This window comes from Gorilla gorilla, chromosome 2, assembly GCF_029281585.2.
Source record: "Gorilla gorilla gorilla isolate KB3781 chromosome 2, NHGRI_mGorGor1-v2.1_pri, whole genome shotgun sequence".
NCBI lineage: Eukaryota > Metazoa > Chordata > Mammalia > Primates > Hominidae > Gorilla > Gorilla gorilla.
This window is the reverse complement of record NC_086017.1, coordinates 98532047-98551445: the sequence shown is the minus strand read 5'-3', so window position 1 is coordinate 98551445 and position 19399 is coordinate 98532047. Positions and strand designations below refer to the sequence as shown.

At 34.7% G+C, this 19399-nt stretch overlaps 1 protein-coding gene across 2 annotated transcripts in view; it reads right to left on the bottom strand.

Annotated features, from left to right (window-relative positions):
* Positions 1–347: 347 nt before the first annotated feature.
* Positions 348–19399, bottom strand: part of CSNK2A2IP (casein kinase 2 subunit alpha' interacting protein) — a 128353-nt gene continuing 109301 nt past the window's right edge. For both annotated transcript variants that reach the window (XM_019022919.4, XM_055381733.2), the window contains one exon: positions 348–2858. In XM_019022919.4, the coding sequence (XP_018878464.3) occupies positions 384–2588 (2205 nt within the window). In that variant the 5' untranslated portion in view covers positions 2589–2858 and the 3' untranslated portion in view covers positions 348–383. The remainder of the gene's footprint in view (positions 2859–19399) is intronic.

Here is a 19399-nt window from a genome sequence, read left to right as displayed (position 1 = left end):
GATTTCTCTTTATAGATTTTCTTACCCATTGAACATGATCTGACTTTTCTTTAAACATAGGGAAACAGATTAGCATAGATTGGCTTCTGAGGAAAGGGAATATTAATGAGCTAGGTACATTTAGGGTAAGACAGATGAAGTATTTCTGGTCTATGGCCAACTATGTTAAATTCATTCAACAATAATTACAAAGTGGCTACTATAAGCCAGACATTCAGTCAAAAACACAGGATTCAGTTTTGGGCTTCTAGAAGATCACAGTCCATTATTTAACTAGAAAATAGACCTTAGGATAATAGTTCCCTGGAAATCAAACACTAGTCTCAAAGAACTAAGAGATCAATGCCTTCAAACAGACTAAACGTTAATTTAATCACATTTTCTCATTTTGTCCGGAAAAATTTGAACAGTGTGTTTGCTCCCTTTCTCCATTTTACTGTGTTGTTGTTCCTCACAGGCTTTGTTTTAAGAGATGATGATTGGCTTCGATTTGGTTTTCTCGGTTGCAGCTGGTAATCTTTGCTATATATAAACTCAAGCCAGGAGACCCCTGCAGGCAACCGATGGTAGCTAAGTACCTTACGGAATACAGGACGTGAGAAAGTGAGGGTCATAAACTCTTTGGAAGGAGAGGAAGAGGATGAGATGGAAAAGGAAGAGGAGGAAGAAGATGAAGAAGAGGAGTCAGAAGAGGCAGAGGCAACAGAGGAGGAGGAGGAGGTGGTGGAGGAGGAGGAAGTGGAGGAGGAGGAGGATGGGAGCAGGGATTGTGGCTGAGAATTATTTTTTTTAACATAAAACAGCGAGTCAATAGTCTGGGGCTGTTGGCCTATAACTTTGTTTTCGGGGGCTACCGCCCACCATATTTGCTTCATATTAAGTCCCTGGATATCCCGTTCAGATGTGGGGAAAAACTGCTGTATCTTCTCTACTCCTTCAAGGTTGTCTTCAGGGGCTTCATTAGGCTGGGTTTCTTTCATAGGGAATGGGAGACAAGATGAGAAAGTCTCTGGTACAGAAAGGATAAGAACTAATTTCACTTCTATTTTGCCCTCAGAATTGGCCTCAGGTGTTGGTATGACAGAAAGTGTTGCACAATGAGGATTTTTCTTTCCTCTAAGATGGTTACATGAAGATTTTAGGCAGGAAGCACAAGCTAAGCAAAACACATAATTTGATGACAAGCGAGGACCAGGATGAGGATTTGGCCTTCCCCTCATCCTTCTAAACAAAATCTGCCTACAGAGATCCCTCTGTATTCTGGTATTCGAGATAGAATTGACAATTTTATTTACAACATCATCAGGGACAGTTCCACCTTTAACAATACAGGGCTGACTATACTTTAAAGTCCAAGGAATTTCTTTATTTGATTCTGTCTTTGGAGAAAACTGAAAGCTGCTTTTACTCTGGAGTCCGAAACCTAATGTTGAAGCACCTGTGTTCCTGGTGCAGTGTTTGGAGCTTGATAATAATTGACCTGAGACGTTTGTTTTTGGATGGGGTGCTGGTAGATGTGTGTCTCTGTGTTTGCCATTTGGTGAAGTGGTATTCTGAAACTTGGAGTGATAGACAGGTGAATTCGTGGTCTGGAAGTTACAATCAAGCATAAACATTGACTGAGAATTGAGCTGAAACAATGGTAAATTCTCAGATGGGTGGACAAAATATGATGATGCAGATTGCCTTGCTTTTGAATAGGACACTGGTAAGCTTCCAATAGTGGGGTTAGAGTTCAATATAGGTGTTTTCTGAAGCCTAGAGTCAAGTAATGGAGAGGTAAGAGCCATTTGATTGGGTTTGAAGGAAGGTGATGTCCAAAATAAGTCACTTGTTTGAAGTTTTGTGTTGAGTGATGGTGAACTCAAAGATCTTTGATTGCGCTGCAATGAAGATGTCCAAAGGTAGTCCAATGAGGATGTTTTCTGAGGTTTGGATTGAAGCAATGTCGAGCTAAGGGCTTTTCGTTTGGGCCCCAAGGAAGATGATGTCCAAATGACGTTTATGGAAGGTATTTCTTGATTTTGGAGGTGAAATAATGATGAACTTGAGACTTTTTGATGAGACTTCAATGAAGGTGATCTCCAGCAAACATCTAGGCTTGAAGATGTTGTTTGAGGTTTACAGAAGGGTAATTGTGAACTCAGGGCTGTTTGATTGAGCTCCAGTGATGATGTCATGTTGAGGTCAGATGAAGATGTTGGTTGAGCTTTGGAGTGCAACAAATGAGAGTTCAGGGCTCTTTGAGCAGGCCACAATGAACTTCTCCAGTGGAGGCCTATTGAAGATGTGTTCTGATGCTTGGCATGGAACAATGGTGAATTCAGAATCCTATCACAGAAGCTCTGTGAAATTTTGTCCTGAGATTTGGGAGAAGGCAATACTGAGCATCTCTGGACCTTCCTATTGGAGCCCAGTGAAGGTGCTGCAGAGTGATTGCCATGGGATTGCACTTTGGCCATAGGTTGGTTATTGAATTGATTTAGTTTTTCACCTGTATGTTGATGTGTTAATGTATTGGCTGAGGACAGTTGGTAGAAGTATTCTAATGGCACAAAGTGTTGACCATAATATGCTAGTGGCACCATCTTGTGTTGTAGTAGAGGTCTTTTTAAAAGCAGTTGGCTTGTGGGGATGATTTAGTAACTATTAGTCTTTTAGCGGGAATCCATGGAAAATGGATACTTTTACATAGCAGTTGCTAGCTTTTATCTTGCAATATTTCTGTTAATTCTCAAATATTATAGACTATTCCCAAATTGAAGTGTAGATGAGATTGAAAAAGATTGTCACCATTTGAGATTATCTTCAGTATTTTCTTTAGTTTCCTATACTTTTTTCTCCTGAGTAAATAATGCCTGTTAACAAAATAGTAAGGAGAGGTCAGAAGAGGTCCTGATAGAAATATTAATTTTCTTAAGTACTTTCTTGTAGTGACTAGAGCACAGATGTTATGTCAAATTCCAGCCACTACATGTGCTGCAGCCACTTAGTGCATCACTATGCATATCTTTTGAATTAAACTTTCAAAACCCCCATTCACCATCTGTAAAATAGACAAATATGATATTTAACTTATTGGGCTAAAGAATAAACAAACATATATATATTCTAACAGTGCCAAGATACTATAGATGCTCAATAAAATGCAGTAGTTATCACTGGTGCTCTTTTAATTATTGCATTTGTAAAACAAACAAAAATCTGTGATAAGTTTTTGTGTAAAAAAAACTCAGAGAAAAATAAAAAGAAAGCTTCAAATGTTTCTTTTCAGTTCAGATTCAGTTACCCATGACTATCATCTTTTAGTTTACTTACAAAAGTCTATCGCATATTTTTAGTTCTTATGTGTCACCACTGCAGCATTGAAACTTTTGACTATACCCTTTTAAAACTCCTGTTTCATTGTTATCCATTATTTCTCCACACTCTGATTCTCTACCCTTATCCTCTTATTTTTTTTCCAAGTCTTCACTGAATTTATTTCTTTTGCTCCCACCCTAATATAATTCTAAGAGTTATATTACCAGGTCTCTTCTCTTTTCAGTTTATTCCTAAGTAATCACATCGGTGATGTTTAGGATTTTATATATATATATATATATATATATATATATAATTATACCTTAAGTTTTAGGGTACATGTGCACAACATGCAGGTTTGTTACATATGTACACATGTGCCATGTTGGTGTGCTGCACCCATTAACTCGTCATTTAGCATTAGGTATATCTCCTAATGCTATCCCTCCCCCTCCCCCCACCCCACAACAGTCCCCGGTGTGTGATGTTCCCCTTCCTGTGTCCGTGTGTTCTCATTGTTCAATTCCCACCTATGAGTGAGAACATGTGGTGTTTGGTTTTTTGTCCTTGCAATAGTTTGCTGAGAATGATGGTTTCCAGCTTCATCCATGTCCCTACAAAGGACATGAACTCATCATTTTTTATGGCTGCATAATATTCCATGGTGTATATGTGCCACATTTTCTTAGTCCAGTCTATCATTGTTGGACATTTGGGTTGTTTCCAAGTCTTTGCTATTGTGAATAGTGCTGCAATAAACATACGTGTGCATGTGTCTTTATAGCAGCATGATTTATAATCCTTTGGGTATATACCCAGTAATGGGATAGCTGGGTCAAATGGTATTTCTAGTTCTAGATCCCTGAGGAATCACCACACCAACTTCCACAATGGTTGAACTAGTTTACAGTCCCACCAACAGTGTAAAAGTGTTTCTATTTCTCCACATCCTCTCCAACACCTGTTGTTTCCTGACTTTTTAATGATCGCCATTCTAACTGGTGTGAGATGGTATCTCATTGTGGTTTTGATTTGCATTTCTCTGATGGCCAGTGATGATGAGCATTTTTTCATGTGTTTTTTGGCTGCATAAATGTCTTCTTTTGAGAAGTGTCTGTTATTACAACCCCATCAAAAAGTGGGCGATGTTTACGATTTTTAAATGAACTATAGAAGCTTCCTAAAAAGACAGAACCTTGTAGCTGGCCTAAAGTGATACAAGCATTTATCACTCAACAAAGCAACCTATGCTACCTCTTAAAGGCAATTCACAGGGTGTCATGCCACACAATTTTATTTTTCAGGGTCCAAGGTTGATTCTTCAGGTTTTAAATAAAGATACATGATACAAAAAAAAAAAAAAACTAAAGTGATCACAACAGATTCTGAAATCAGTCAATTAAGTCGTTGGCCTGAGGCCCTGGAAGAATGAGAAGTTCCATGACTCTTTCTATGTTTCCATAACTTACCAACCCAATTTCTGATGGACAAATTTATTTCTTATACATGCCAACTTACCCAATTAATTTACTATCAACTCTATCATTGCTAGAAATTTCTCTTTATGTCAAGGTGACTTTTCACATAGTAACTTTTTCTTTGCATTTATTTTTAAAGTATATCTTATTAGTACCATAATTCACTTGTTTTTCAAGCCTTACATCGTTCTTTTTGGAATTTTCCAAGTACCAACAGTATTAGTTACATATCATTAACTTCTTAATTTTTTGCTTCTAGTCCTGGCTTATCTCTTGAGGTTCCAAACAGTATTTCCAAATAATCAAACTTCGTTATCCAAAAGTTCCAAAGACAATTCAAACACAAAACAATAAAAATTTAATAAAGTTATTTCTCTTTCCAGAGAAGTCTTTTTCTATATCTTCTGTCTCAGTTCCAAACACTTAGTCATTTAATTTAGACTCTTTGAAATCATCCCTGGCAGCTTCACCCTCCCAAGCCATTTAGACACCAAGACCTGTTGATTTGATCACTTCCATATCTTAATTCACTGTTTTCTGTAGAATGCCACCATTACAGGCACATCTTATCTAGACTGTATAATCATAGGAATTTCTGTATATCTTTCCAACATGATCTCACTCTCTCTCTTCCCCTTCTTTCCTGTGAGACATATAAAAGCAAACTCTTACTGGTGAGACACCACAGCTGCTCACTCAAATATTTTCCTTGCTTTGCATATGCTTGTGTGAGTAATAAACACTGAGGTTTCTCGTGCTTGTTGGACCTGGGGTGAGGGAAGAAAATGCACATGCTACAATATACTACAGACTATTCTACCAAGCTTCTAGATGGCAAAATGAAATAACTTAATGGATTTGGAGCATGCAAAGATTTCTTAAACAGAGTATTAAATTAGTATTTTTTATTTTATTTTATTTTTGAAACAGAGTCTCGCTCTGTCACCCAGGCTGGAGTGCAGTGGCTTGATTTCCGCTCACTGCAAGCTCCGCCTCCCAGGTTCACGCCATTCTCCTGCTTCAGCCTCCCGAGTAGCTGGGACTACAGGCGCTCGCCACCACGCCCGGCTAATTTTTTGTGTTTTTAGTAGAGACGGGGTTTCACCGTGTTAGCCAGAATGGTCTCGATCTCCTGACCTCATGATCCACCCACCTCGGCCTCCCAAACTGCTGGGATTACAGGCGTGAGCCACTGTACCTGACCTAAATTAGTATTTTTTATACATTTTAAGAAGTTTATATTCCAAACTGTAATCAACTGTCAATCAATAGCAGAATATGTAAATAAATCGTAATATAGTTCTTCAGTAATTACGAAACAACAATGAAAATTAACAGAATATATAGCACGATACAACTACAAAATAATGTTTCTTTTTTTCTTTTTTGAGACGGAGTTTCACTCTTGTTGCCCATGTCGGAGTGCAATGGTGCAATCTTGGCTCACTGCAACCTCTGCCACCTGGGTTCCAGCAATTCTCCTGCCTCAGCCTCCCAAGCAGCTGGAATTACAGGCATGCACCACCACGCCCAGCTAATTTTTTGTATTTAGTAGAGATGGGATTTCGCCATGTTGGTCAGGTTGGTCTTGAACTCCTGACTTTGGGTGATCTACCCGCCTTGGCCTCCCAAAGTGCTGGGATTGATTACAGGTGTGAGCCATGGCATCCAGCCTCAAAATGTTGAATAAAAAGAATCATACACACAAAAAATACTTCCTAATTTTATAGTCAGGATAATAATACACTTGAGGAGGTAGAGAGTTGGAGATACTGATAATGTTCTGTTTCCTGATCTGGATGAAGATTGCATAGATGAATTCACTTAGTGATAATGGAGCTTTAACACTTACAGTAGGTGTATTTTTGTTCCTTTACTTCAATAAAAAGTATAAAAAATGATGATGATGCTAATTTAAAAAGACACATCCGAAACAAAATTGCACTGAAAGGTGAAACATTAAAGAGTAAACCAAGATCTGGTATTCAGATGTGAGGAAAACTTAACGAGAGAGAGTTGGAGAGTGAGGTGGGGGCAGGTAGTGAAGAATGTAATGTTTAAATCCTGCTATCATATAAAGAGGAATAATCAAATTCAAAACAAATTGAACTAACAAGAGCCTATTTGAGACAGAAACCAGAGAAAAATAGCATTTCTGAATGTGTCCCAGTTTCAGACTTAGCAAAATGACACTTCCATTTCAAAGAAAGTGTTTTGCTAGAAGCATGTAAATATTACATACAGATAACTAAAAAATGGGAGAAAATTCAATGAGGCTATAAATATGGGAGAAAAAAAATACCACCATGAAAGAATTAACTGAAATAGTCCAAATTATTTTTATAATTGAGTTCCTTCAAACTTTGAATAAACAGATATTTATAATGTTATATGAACATTTTCAGAGTACCATAAATATGGAAAAATTATCCATTTGTTCTATGAAACTGCTGTATGTCATTCAGACATTAAAACATGATAAAAATAGTTCAATGTTTAAAAGGAATAGAGCAATTCACTTAATTCATTCGCAGAAATTCCCAAATAAAATAAAACACTAAATTTAACAGTATAATAAAATAGTCTATTGTGACCCAAGTTGATCTTAAAAAAAAACAATGATATTATATTATTAGGAAGCACTATACTTTGTCATTTTCATAATTCACAAATAAATCTTAATAGATGTTTTAAACACTCATTTGATAAAATCCAACCTCCATTTCTCATAAAACTCTGTAAACTACTAAGAAAAGCTAGTTACTTAATGATAACAAACATATGAAAGCAAAAACAAACTATTCACATGGTAGTTAAATGTGAGCTAGTCCCACTACAAGTTGATAAAAGATTAGCATATTTACTATCACTACTACATTTGACATTGTTTAGGAAAATCTGGCCAATGTATTAAAGAAGAAAACAAAACAAAACAAAAATAAAAAATGAGACACAACCTTTGAAAAGGCAGAAATTAAATTCCCTCTACATGCATATTATATTATTAAAACCCTAATTTAGAATATAGAAAACTTAATAGAATCAATAATATATTAAAATTCAGGAAATGAAGTCATTGCTTACTGAGTAAATACATATGGGTCACAAATTTTCTTCAATACCGATATTTAACAGGATTTATGATGATCATGGATACTTCATATATAATTATCTCTAAAAATTCAATAAAAACACAGGCATACTATTGCAAATATGAGAGGGTACTTGAAAGTTTTGAGGAGAAGAGATAAATGCCTAGTAATCCAGGAAAGGCCACAGTTTTCTATGTGTAGTTCTTTCGTATTTTTTACTTCCCTGTTAATGCACAGATGCTCCTTGCTACTTCATCCTACTTCCTTTTTCAAGACATATTCCTAATAAATAGAAAACTTATCACTGGAAATTGCAATAACTCTTTTTCATTAATAAATAGGAATAAGCAGGAAATCAGTAAGGGTATATAAAATTTCAAAAATGCCATCAACTAACTTGAGCTAACTGATATTCATAGAATATTCAACTCCAAATTGTTCTTTTAAGTGGACATGGAATATTCACAGCAATATTGTAAACCATACAACAAGTGTCAATAAATTTAAGTGAGTTCAAATAATGCGCAGTATGCTCTCAGATTTAGCAATGACATTAAATAATTAATTAATACCAGAAATATCTGTGAATACGTTTCATATTTATACTACATATACATTATATACGGTGTATCAAGAATGTGTGGGATGTTCCTGAAGCTGAACATAGGAAGGGGAGCTATCTGTAGCAATAAATGACAGTATCGAAAAGGCAGGAAGTTCTCAAATTAATGACATTAGCTTCCTCCTTAAGAAATAAAAAAAAAGAACACATTAAACTAAAATTAAGTAGAAGAAAGAAAATAGTAGAGATTAAAGGAGAAGCCAATGAGATGGAAACTAGATAATCAAGTATATTGATAGGTGATTCTTTCAGAAAATAAATAAAATTGAAAACATTTGGCCACACAGATAAAGAATTAAAAACAAAGAGGGCCGGGCATGGTGTCTTACGCCTGTAGTCTCAACATTTTGGAAGGCCAAGGCGAGAGGATCACTTGAGATAAGGAGTTCGAGACCGGCCTGGCCAACATGGCAAAACCCCATCTCTACTAAAAACACAAAAATTAGCCAGGCATGGTGGCACATGCCTGTAATCCCAGCTACTCAGATGCCTGAGGCAGGAGAATTGCTTGAACTCGAGAGGCGGAGGAGGCAGTGAGCCAAGATCAAGCCACTGCACTCAAGCCTGGGTGACAGAGCAAGACTCCGTCTCAAAAAAAAAAAAAAAAAAAAAAAAAGACACAATTACAAATATCAGGATTAAGAGAGGTGATGTTACTGCAGACACTACACACTACTGATATTAAAAAGGATAACCAAAAAAACATGAAGAATATTATGCCAATAAATGAGACAACTCATATGAAAGAGAGATATTTCTTGAAAGACACAAATTTCCAAAGCTCACTCAAGAACAAATAGAAAACCTAAAATCCCCTATCTCTAGTAAATAAGTTGAATTTGAGTTTAAAGGCTTCCCATAAAAGAAATTTCAGAGTCTGATGACTTTGTTGATGACCCTATCAAGTCTTTAAGAAAGAAATAATGCCAATTCTACACAAACTATTTCAGAAAATTAAAATGGAGGATTTATTTTCAACTCAATCTATGTTAAAAACTACTAGATTTTATTTTATTTTATTTTATTTTATTTTATTTTATTTTATTTTATTTTAAGACCGAGTCTCACTCTTTCACCCAAGCTAGAGTGCAATAGCACGATCTCGGCTCACTGCAACCTCTGCCTCCCAGTTCAAGCAATTCTCCTGCCTCAGCCTCCTGAGTAGCTGGGATCACAGGAGACTGCCACCATGCCCAGCTAATTTTTTATATTTTTAGTAGAGACTGGGTTTCACCATGTTTGCCAGGCTTGTCTCAAATGCCTGACCTCAGGTGATCCATCCACCTCGGCCTCCCAAAGTGCTGGGATTACAGGGGTGAGCCACCATACCCAGTCGATTTTTTAAAAAGCAACTATGCATCAATATTTCTTATAAATATAGATTAAAAAAGGTAAGGCAAATTTTAGCCAGTCAAATCCAACAATATGTAAAACGTAAAATACACTTCCCCCAAATTCATAAACCCAGTCTTTTCATAGGAAAACACCAGACAAGACCAAATTTGACAAAATATTTTAACAGTACTCTTTAAAAGTGTCAAAGTCAGTAAAAATTAAGGAAACAGAATATTCACAGATTGGAGAAATTTAAACCTAATGACTAAATGCAAAATGATATTCTATATTGAATCCTCGCTCAGTAAAAAGCCCTTCATAGGAAAAAAATGGTAAAATGCTATTAAAGTCTGTTAAGGATATTGTACCCCTGTTATTTATTTTTTTTATAAACATACCCTGGTATATTAGATGTTTAGATGTTAATACAAGAAAAATCTGGGTGAAGGGTTGGAATGCAAAAAAGTTTGAATATCTACTCAAGAAAACTTTGTAAAGGAAAAAAGCTGAAAGACCAACAATTACCTGATGTCAAGTCTTATTAAAAGACAGCAATAGCCAAAACAGTCTAGTATTAGCATAAAGGTAGACAAACAAGTAAATGGAACAAAATACAAAGTTGGGAAAAAGACACATGTATTAAAACAGCAGATTTTTTGACAAAAGTGTATAAGCAATTCAGTGGAGAAAAAAATCAGTATTTACAAATGGTTCTGTAATAATTGGATGCACATCTGCAAAAAAAAAATGGAAAGGAAGAAGTAAAATTGTCTCTGCAGATAACATAATCATACATAGAAAACCCTAAAGCCCACCCCAAAAACTATTAGAACAAGTAAATTCAGTAAAGTTGTAGGATACAAAATAAACATACAAAAATCATCTGCATTTTTATACATTAACAGCAAACTGTCCAAAAAAGAAATAAAGAAAAATAACAGCATTTACAATAGCGTGAAACAGAATAAAATACTTACAAAAAAAATTAACCAAGGAGATGAAAGTTCTACTCACTGAAAAGTATAAAACAGCTGATTAAAGAATTGGCGAAAACTCAAATAAGTGGAAAAATATCTCATGTTCATGGATTGAAAGAAGGAATATTGTTCAAATGTTCAAACTACCCAAAAAATCTACAAATCCACTGGAAGCCATATCAAAATTCCAACAGTATTGCTTGCAGAAATAGAAAAAGCAATTGCAAAATTCATGGAAACATAAAATATCCTGATAGCTAAAGCAATCTTGAACAGAAGTAATTGGAGTAAGCACACTTCCTGATTTCATACTATATTACAAATCTACAGTAATCAAAACAGTATGGTACCAGCATAAAATTAGACACATAAGCCAATGGAACAGATTGGAAAGCCCAGATATAAACACATACGTATGCAGTCAATCAATTTTCAACAAAGGTACTAAGAATATGGGGAAATAATGGACTCTTAAATAAATAATGTTATGAAAACTGGATATCCACACGCAAAAAAAAAATCATTAAATAGGACCCTTCTCTTAGACCTTACACAAAAATCAATTAATTCATAATGGATTAAAGACTTAAGTGTACCTGAAACCATAAAACTCCTACAAAAATACATAGAAAAAATCTCCATGATGTTAGTTTTAGTAATGATTTTTTATATGATGCCAAAGGCACAGATGACAAAAGCAAAACTAAATAAGTAGGACTACAGCAAACTGAAAAATTCTTGCATAACAAAGGAAACAATCAATAAAATGAAAAGGTAGCTCACAGAATAAGAGAAAATATGTGCAAACCATATATCTGATAAACAGTTAATATCCAAAATACATAAGAAACTTACACAACTCAATAGAAAAAAAATAGCCAATTGAAAAATAGGCAAAGGACCTGAATAAACGTTTCTCAAAAGAAAATATACATATAGTCAGCAGGTATATGAAAAGATGTTCAACATCACTAATCATCAAGGAAACGAAAATCAAAAACTACAATGAGATAACACTTGTCACCTGTCAGAATGGCTTTTATCAAAAAGTCAAAAGATAAATGTTGGCAAGGATGTGGGGAAAAAAGAACCTACTGGTATGTATATAAATTGATATAGCCATTGTAGAAAATAGTATGGAGGTTCCTAAAAAATTTAAGAACAGAAATACCATATGATCAAGCAATTCCACTTCTAGGTATATACCAAAATAAATTAAATTGGCATCTCCAAGAGATTGCAGCATTATGTGTAATAGCCAAGATATGAAAACCATTCTGAGTCAGTCAGTAGATGAATGTATAGAGAAAATGTGATGTGTGTGTGTGTGTACAAACAATGGAATATTATTCAGCCCTAAAAAAGAAGGAAATCCTTCCATTTGCAACAACATGGATAAGGCCAGAAGACATTACACTAAGTGAAATAAGACAGACTCAGAAAGACAAATATGCATGATCTCACTTATATGTGAAACCTAATAAAAGGTCAAACACACAGTAACAGAGTAGAATGACAGATACAAAGGACTAAGGGATAAGGGAAAATGGGAGATATTGGTCAAAGGGTATAAGAGGTTAATAATAATGCACTGTATAGTTGAAATTTGAAAGGAAGTAGTTCTGATGTGTTCTCACCACACACACACAAAATAATGGTAACTATGAGTTGATAGATATGCTAATTAGCTTTGTTACTGTAATTACTTCACAATGTATACATATATCAAAATATTACATTGTAGACCCTAAATACGTATAACTTTATTTATCAATTATACATCAATAAAACTGGAAAAAAGACACGTATAAAAAAGAAATGTGATTCATACCTCAAAGTAAATACAAAAATCAATTCATAATGAGATCATGGATCTACTGTAAAACCTAAAACAATATAAGTTCTGGAACAAAAATTTTTTTAAAGTTTGTGATTTGGGGTTAAGCATAGATTTTTAGATGTGAAATCAAAAGCTCAATCAGTAAAAGAACAAACGAATAAATTGAACTTTATCAAAATTTAAAACTTCCTCTCTTCATAAGACACTGTGAAGAAAATGAAAAAAACATAAAAATAGAGTAATATTTGCAAAGCATTATCTAATAAAGACTTGTATCAAGCATATATAGAGAAAACTCTCAAAATTCAATTGCAAAGCAAGCAATCAAATAAAAAATTAGCTAAATATTTGAACAGTTCTCCAAAGATGATTTGGAATGGGATGTAAGTACATGAAAAGATGTCAATATCATTAGTCTTTAGAGGAATCCAAATTAAAATCACATGGGATAACACTAAATAACTTCTTGAATAACTAAAATTTAAAAGGTTGACCAAACTAAGTGTTACAAAGATGTGGAGGAACTGAAACTCTCATACACTGCTGGTGGGAGTATAAAATAGTACTAGAAGTTTGGAAAACATTTTATCCTTTCTTTAAAAGTTAAATATACATGTACCATATAATCTAGCCATTCCACTCCTTGTATTTACCCAAATGAAAGCATATGCTCATATAAAGACTTAAAATATATGTTCATTGCAGCTTTTTTGAATAGTCAAAAACTGTAATTAATCTACTATCCATCAGTAGACAAATGAATCAACCAATTGTAGTAGTTCCATGTAAGGGAGTATACCTGCCATCTGCAGTCAAGTGTCTGGGAGCAAAATGCTTACAAATCAATAAACATAAAGCTGGTATAAAACAGAGTCCCACCAGTCAAACTCAGCTAATGTTTCAAAGTAAGACTTTCTGAACAGTACAGGGTACAATGAGGCAAATGCTTTGTTTTCTCAATAAACCATCAAAACAAAAATAGGTGGACCTTCCAAGTTCAAAAGAAATCTAAGATATAGTCCTTCAGGGAACCCATACAATAAAAATACAAATAATGTATAGATGTCTTAAATATCAGTGAAGATGCATTTAGTATTTATACATGTTCAATATTCTTGTTGTATGTACAGATTTAATTTTCTAGCAGCTTCTACTTAACTTAATACTCAGAATATGCAATATAAAATTGTTTCTTTTTATTTCAGTCCAGAGCAACCTAGCATTGTTTGTTTTAAACTGTGACCATATCAACCCCTGCCTGCCAAACTCTCAATATCTAAAATACCATTAGGCCTGTATTAATTTTTTATAACTCAAGAGATTTCAATTTAGAGATTTTCTTAGATTTAATTCTTAGTGCACTAAGTTCAGAGATTGATCATTCTAAGAGAATAACTCTCTTTTGGGAACCAACTTCATAAGTTTCTCCAGTTCAGTTGTACAGAAGGCTTCAGAAGAAACCTCTGATCTGAGGCTTATCTTGTAGCTTGACTTGAGTACTTGACATAAGTACCCGAAATTTCTGCCTCGTCAAGCTCAGGTATTCAGCTCTCACTTTTATACAAATATAAACCCACAATAATATCTCTCAGATTTATACTTTAAGACTACCTTCTCCAAACCTTTTATCTGTCATACATGCACAAACATGCAAACTAATTGATATGTATTCCTACACATAAAAGAGCCTCTCACCAAGAGAAGTTTTATGAAAACTAAAACACTGGCTATTTCAATGACTGTTAGAGATAGAAATGTGAGCAAATTTAATGCTAACCAATCTTGTAGGCTATGTGCCTTTTTTATTCCCTGAAGAAAAGTAATCCTGAGAGGACTATGTTCTAACGCAGACAAAAACAAAAATAAACATAATTCCTAGGCTACTATTTCCAGAACTGAGCTCTACAATTCTCTATTCCAAATAAGGGATTTGAGTAAATTCTGCCATTTTCACCTGTAATTGAGTCGTCGACCAAATGTACAGACATGTTACTGTAGTGAACTTGAAGAAACTCTATCCATGAGCTCTGTAGGAATCCATCCAGAAGCCAAACAGCATCACCTTGCAGCTGTATTCAAAAGATGTCTATATTCTCTATCCTCACCTTGACAAGCTCAGTAACTGTGGGCTTAGCATGTGGAGTGCTGAGTCAGCCTAACTTGGCCACACTTTGAATATGTTCCACATATTGGATTTGTTTAACAAAACTACAGAATATTATGCTTTGTAAAAATCCATTGATTTTCATGCTTCTGTATAATTTTTTCGCTTTTAATTTCAGGAAAATTTTCTCAGAAATAACTTTAAAATTGGAACCTTCCACAGATAAAGCCTCATACCTGCTCTCTTCCCTTATGACAGGGGCATAGGATGCAGAGGAAGTATAAAAAAAAAATCTAAACCTAGTTCAAAATATGAGAAAGATTGGAGATTAGGAGCAAGGGGTGGAAACCTGACATGGTATGAAACAGGGTAAATTGTTAGCAATTATTCTTTCCTCTCACAGTATCCCACTGTTGTCACCACTTTTTAGAGAATATTCCAGAGCAGTTCATCCAGAAAAGCAATTTGGAGTCAAAAAAGATGGTTTTCTAAAATCTTAAAGGCACAGGAGAAGGAAGAATAGGAAATTCAATTCAAAAAATTATTGTAAAGCGAATTATTACAGGTATAAAATTATAAAGATTATTAAGGCATTTGTAGTCCAGACTTAAGGGAGGCAATGAAAGACAAAGAGAAAACTAAACAGACCACAAGAAGCAAAATAAGGAAGAAAGTGTTCTGGAAATTAAGAATAAATATAAATTCAGTAACTGAAGTAGAAAGTGGTAAAAAAAAAAAAAAAAGAAAGAGATTCCAGAGTGTAACATATAAAAAAATTTTAACTCAGTTGGAAGGAAGAAGAGAAGGAGGAGAGGGAGAAGAACCAATGAAAGGTACAATACAGGAGCAACAAAAGAAACAAAGGCGAGAAAAATTTATAAATGTCTAGGGAACATTTTTAAGGAACATTAGGTGGAATCAAATTATAATTATTTCAAGGGTGATGACTGAGGTTATTGAGTTCATTGCTGTCTTACTCAAGAGGATAGTTCATATTTAAAATTTATAATGAACTCATACAACTCAATAGCAGAAAAAAAACCCTGTTTAAAATAGGCAAAACTCTTAATAGACATTTCTCCAAAGAAGACATAAAAATGGCCAATAGGTATATTAAAAGGCAATCAACATCGTTAATCATCAAGAAAATGCAAATTAAAACCACTGTAATTTCACATATAACTGAGATTACGCAATACTTGTCTTTCTTGCCTAGCTTATTTCACTTAGCATAATGTTCTCCAGGTTCACTCCATACTGTCAAATATGACATAATTTCCCCCATTTTAGGACTGAATACATCAAAACATCACACTGCACACTATAAGTATATACAATTATTTGTCAATTAAAATAAACTTCAATAAATAATAAATATTTTTCAAAAACCTTCTTTGATATAACACCCTTACATTTGTTAAGATGGATATTATCAAAAAGTCAAAAGATTGAACAAATGTTGGCAAAGCTGGGAAATAAAGGACATTTTTTTGCACTATTGGAAATGTAGATTGACACAGTCAGTATAAAAAACAATACGGAGATTTCTAAAGAAATTAAAAATAGAACTACAATATAACTAGAAATTCCTCTTCTGGATGTAAACCCAGAGGAAATGAAATCACTATCTCATAAAGATACCTACCTGCTTATGTTCATTGCAGCATTATTTACAATAGCAAAGCTGTGAAAATGACCTACTCGTTGATGGAGGGATGAATGGATAAAGAAACTGTACTCCACATGTACACTAAAACTTAAAGTATACTAATAATTAAAAACAAAAAAAAGAAACTGTACTCTATATACTAGTCAGTCCTAAAAAAGAACCCGATCTTGCTATTTGCCACCACAGGGATGAGCCTGAAGGACATTATGCTGAGTGAAATAACCCAAACACAGAAAGAAAATTATTGTATGATCTCCTTTATATGTAGAATGTTTTTTTAAAAAGGTCAACTACGCAGAGATGGAGAACAAAACAGTGGTTACCAGGAGGAGGCAGAAAGGGTGGAGATCAGAAGATATAAGTATGTTGGATTAGCAAGTCTACAAATCTAATGTACAACATGAGAATTATAAGTAACGAAACTGTGCTGTATGGAGGATTCATGTCAAATGAGAAGATTTTAGCTGCTCTTGCCAAAAAAAGTAATTATGTGAGATTATAGTCATGTTAATTTGCTCACTATAGTACCTTTCTTATTATCTATATATTTCCTATAACATCATGTTGTATACCTTAAATATGCACAATAAAATTTATTATTTAAAAAATATTAGGCTGGGTGTGGTGGATCACATCCATAATCCCAGCACACTGGGAGGCTGAGGCGGGAGGATCACTCGAGGTCAGGAGTTCAAGAACAGCCTGGCCAACATGATGAAACCCTGTCTCTACAAAAATACAAAACAGTTAGCCAGGCGTGGTCATGCGAGCCTGTAGTCCCAGCTACTTGGGAGGCTGAGGCAGGAGAATTGCTTGAACCCAGGAGGCGGAGGTTGCAGTGAGCTGAGATCATACCACTGCACTCCAGCCTGGGCAACAGAGCGAGACTCTCTCTCTCTCTCTCTCTCTCTCTCTCTCTCTCTGTCTCTCTCTCTCTCTCTCTCTCTTTCTCTCTCTCTCTCTATATATATATGTGTGCGTGTGTGTGTGTGTGTGTGTGTGTGTGTCGATATAAAAAATAACTTTTTTCCAAATATACCTTTTTTTCTCTTCACAATCGTGAAGAGAAAAAAGGTATATTTGGAAAAAAGTTATCATTGAGGAAAGTGTGGAGTGTGGTTGATTTCATTAGAATAGAGACACACTTGGGTAGATTGTTTGATGGAAAAGAACCACACAGGACATGGGGGGTTGCAGGGGAAATAGCATGCACCACAATCCAAATAACAGGAGGATTAGTTGAGCAAACACATGAAGTGGAAGATATGAAAACAAAGCACTGATAAAAATTCAAGCTTTAGAATAAAGAATTTTTTTCATTTTTCCTAAAACCTATGAGAAAGAAAATGGATAGGAAAGAAGATACAGGGACTTTGAAGTGAAAAAGATTTAAGACTGTTGACAACAACTGGTCTTGTAAATTAGCAAACAAGGTTATTTTCTGAGAGAAGGAATGTTAATAATCTGAAAGCATTTATTTTGCACACTTGTCATGTTTAAAATCATGAGCATTCACAGAAAATAACATGCTAACATATATCTTAGTGAATCAAGAAAATGATCTTGTTACTGTATATGTAAATAAAAGGAAAATGTTTGGTTTTGCCCATGCTTTGAATAATTGAAATGAAAATAATTCAGGAAGTTAAAACAAAATAAGTTCATCAAATAAAAACAAAAATAGTTTATCTTTTTTCTCATACATCATGTATGTTAAAAATAAGGAAAGAAGGGAGGCAGGGAGGGAGAGAAGGGAAGAAGGAAGGAGAGAAGAAGAGAGGGAGAGAGAGGGCAAGCCCCAAAGAATATTCTCTTTTTTAGGACATTTTCAGGAAGTATATAGCTTTTCAATGATTAAACGCTACCTACCAGTCAAAGGAGGAGAAAGACCACTATTGCAAAAACATTCATAAACAGAATTTATATATGTCAAAATCATAAACAGTATCATAACAGTTACACAGCCAGCTCAGTTCTCACTCACCTATAAAGTCATGAATAATACCTTATACATTAGAAACTATTTCATGTCATTTGATTTGCCAGGCAAAACCTCAGACTTGCCACAATGACTGTAAATTTACAGATAGGCTGCAGGTTCGCTGTGAGTAGACTAACACCTCCAAGTGGCAAAAGCTGGAGTTTAGTATGTCTGTGTGTGAAAAGAGTTAGGGAGTGGGAAATCCTTAATAATGCTACACAAAACATTTAGGTCCAAATAGGAGTTGCTCCTTAGCTCCATTCAGGAATTTCAGACTATAGCAATACATATGGCCTATCTGCCATAAACAGAAGGGATTCCCTATATACTTTAAAAGAAACTACGGGACATAGGTTTTCCAGACTTGTCTCTTGATAGAGCAACCACAGGCAAACTAGGATCTAGGGGTTACCTAGGACAAATTATTAATTGGTTTAGATAGAGATAGAGATAAAGGTATAAATACCTAGTTACAGATACACAAATACACATAAAGATATAGATACAGACATTGACCAAAACAGACATTGACATAGACATTCTATTGCAAGACTTTCTGCCAATAAAGCCTCTTTGTTCCTCTTTGCATAGGAATCAAACATTTGTCAAGGTGTAGGATCCAGGATCTCAGGATCACAAATACAAAAGAAGGCTCAAATGTTGTAATGCTCAAAAAGACTGCTTCCATCCTATCCAATTAACATTCTTCCTCTCCAAGTCCAATAATCTTCCAATAAATGCCCTCCACCAGGTTCCTTATTGAGACACTGGTAAGTACTGGAAATGCGGAAAACATGCAATTGACCCTAGACAATATTTTAGGTATAAAGAAAATTATTTCAAATATAGTTCTTCTATGTTTTTGAAATTAACGCTTTAGAAATCAAATTAGTTATGCACTATTTTAGCCTATCTACTTAATTAAGAAAATACCAAATACCTCTTCTAATAGAGTTGTGTGGTAATATAAATTCTTAAAATAAAATTGTATATTTTTG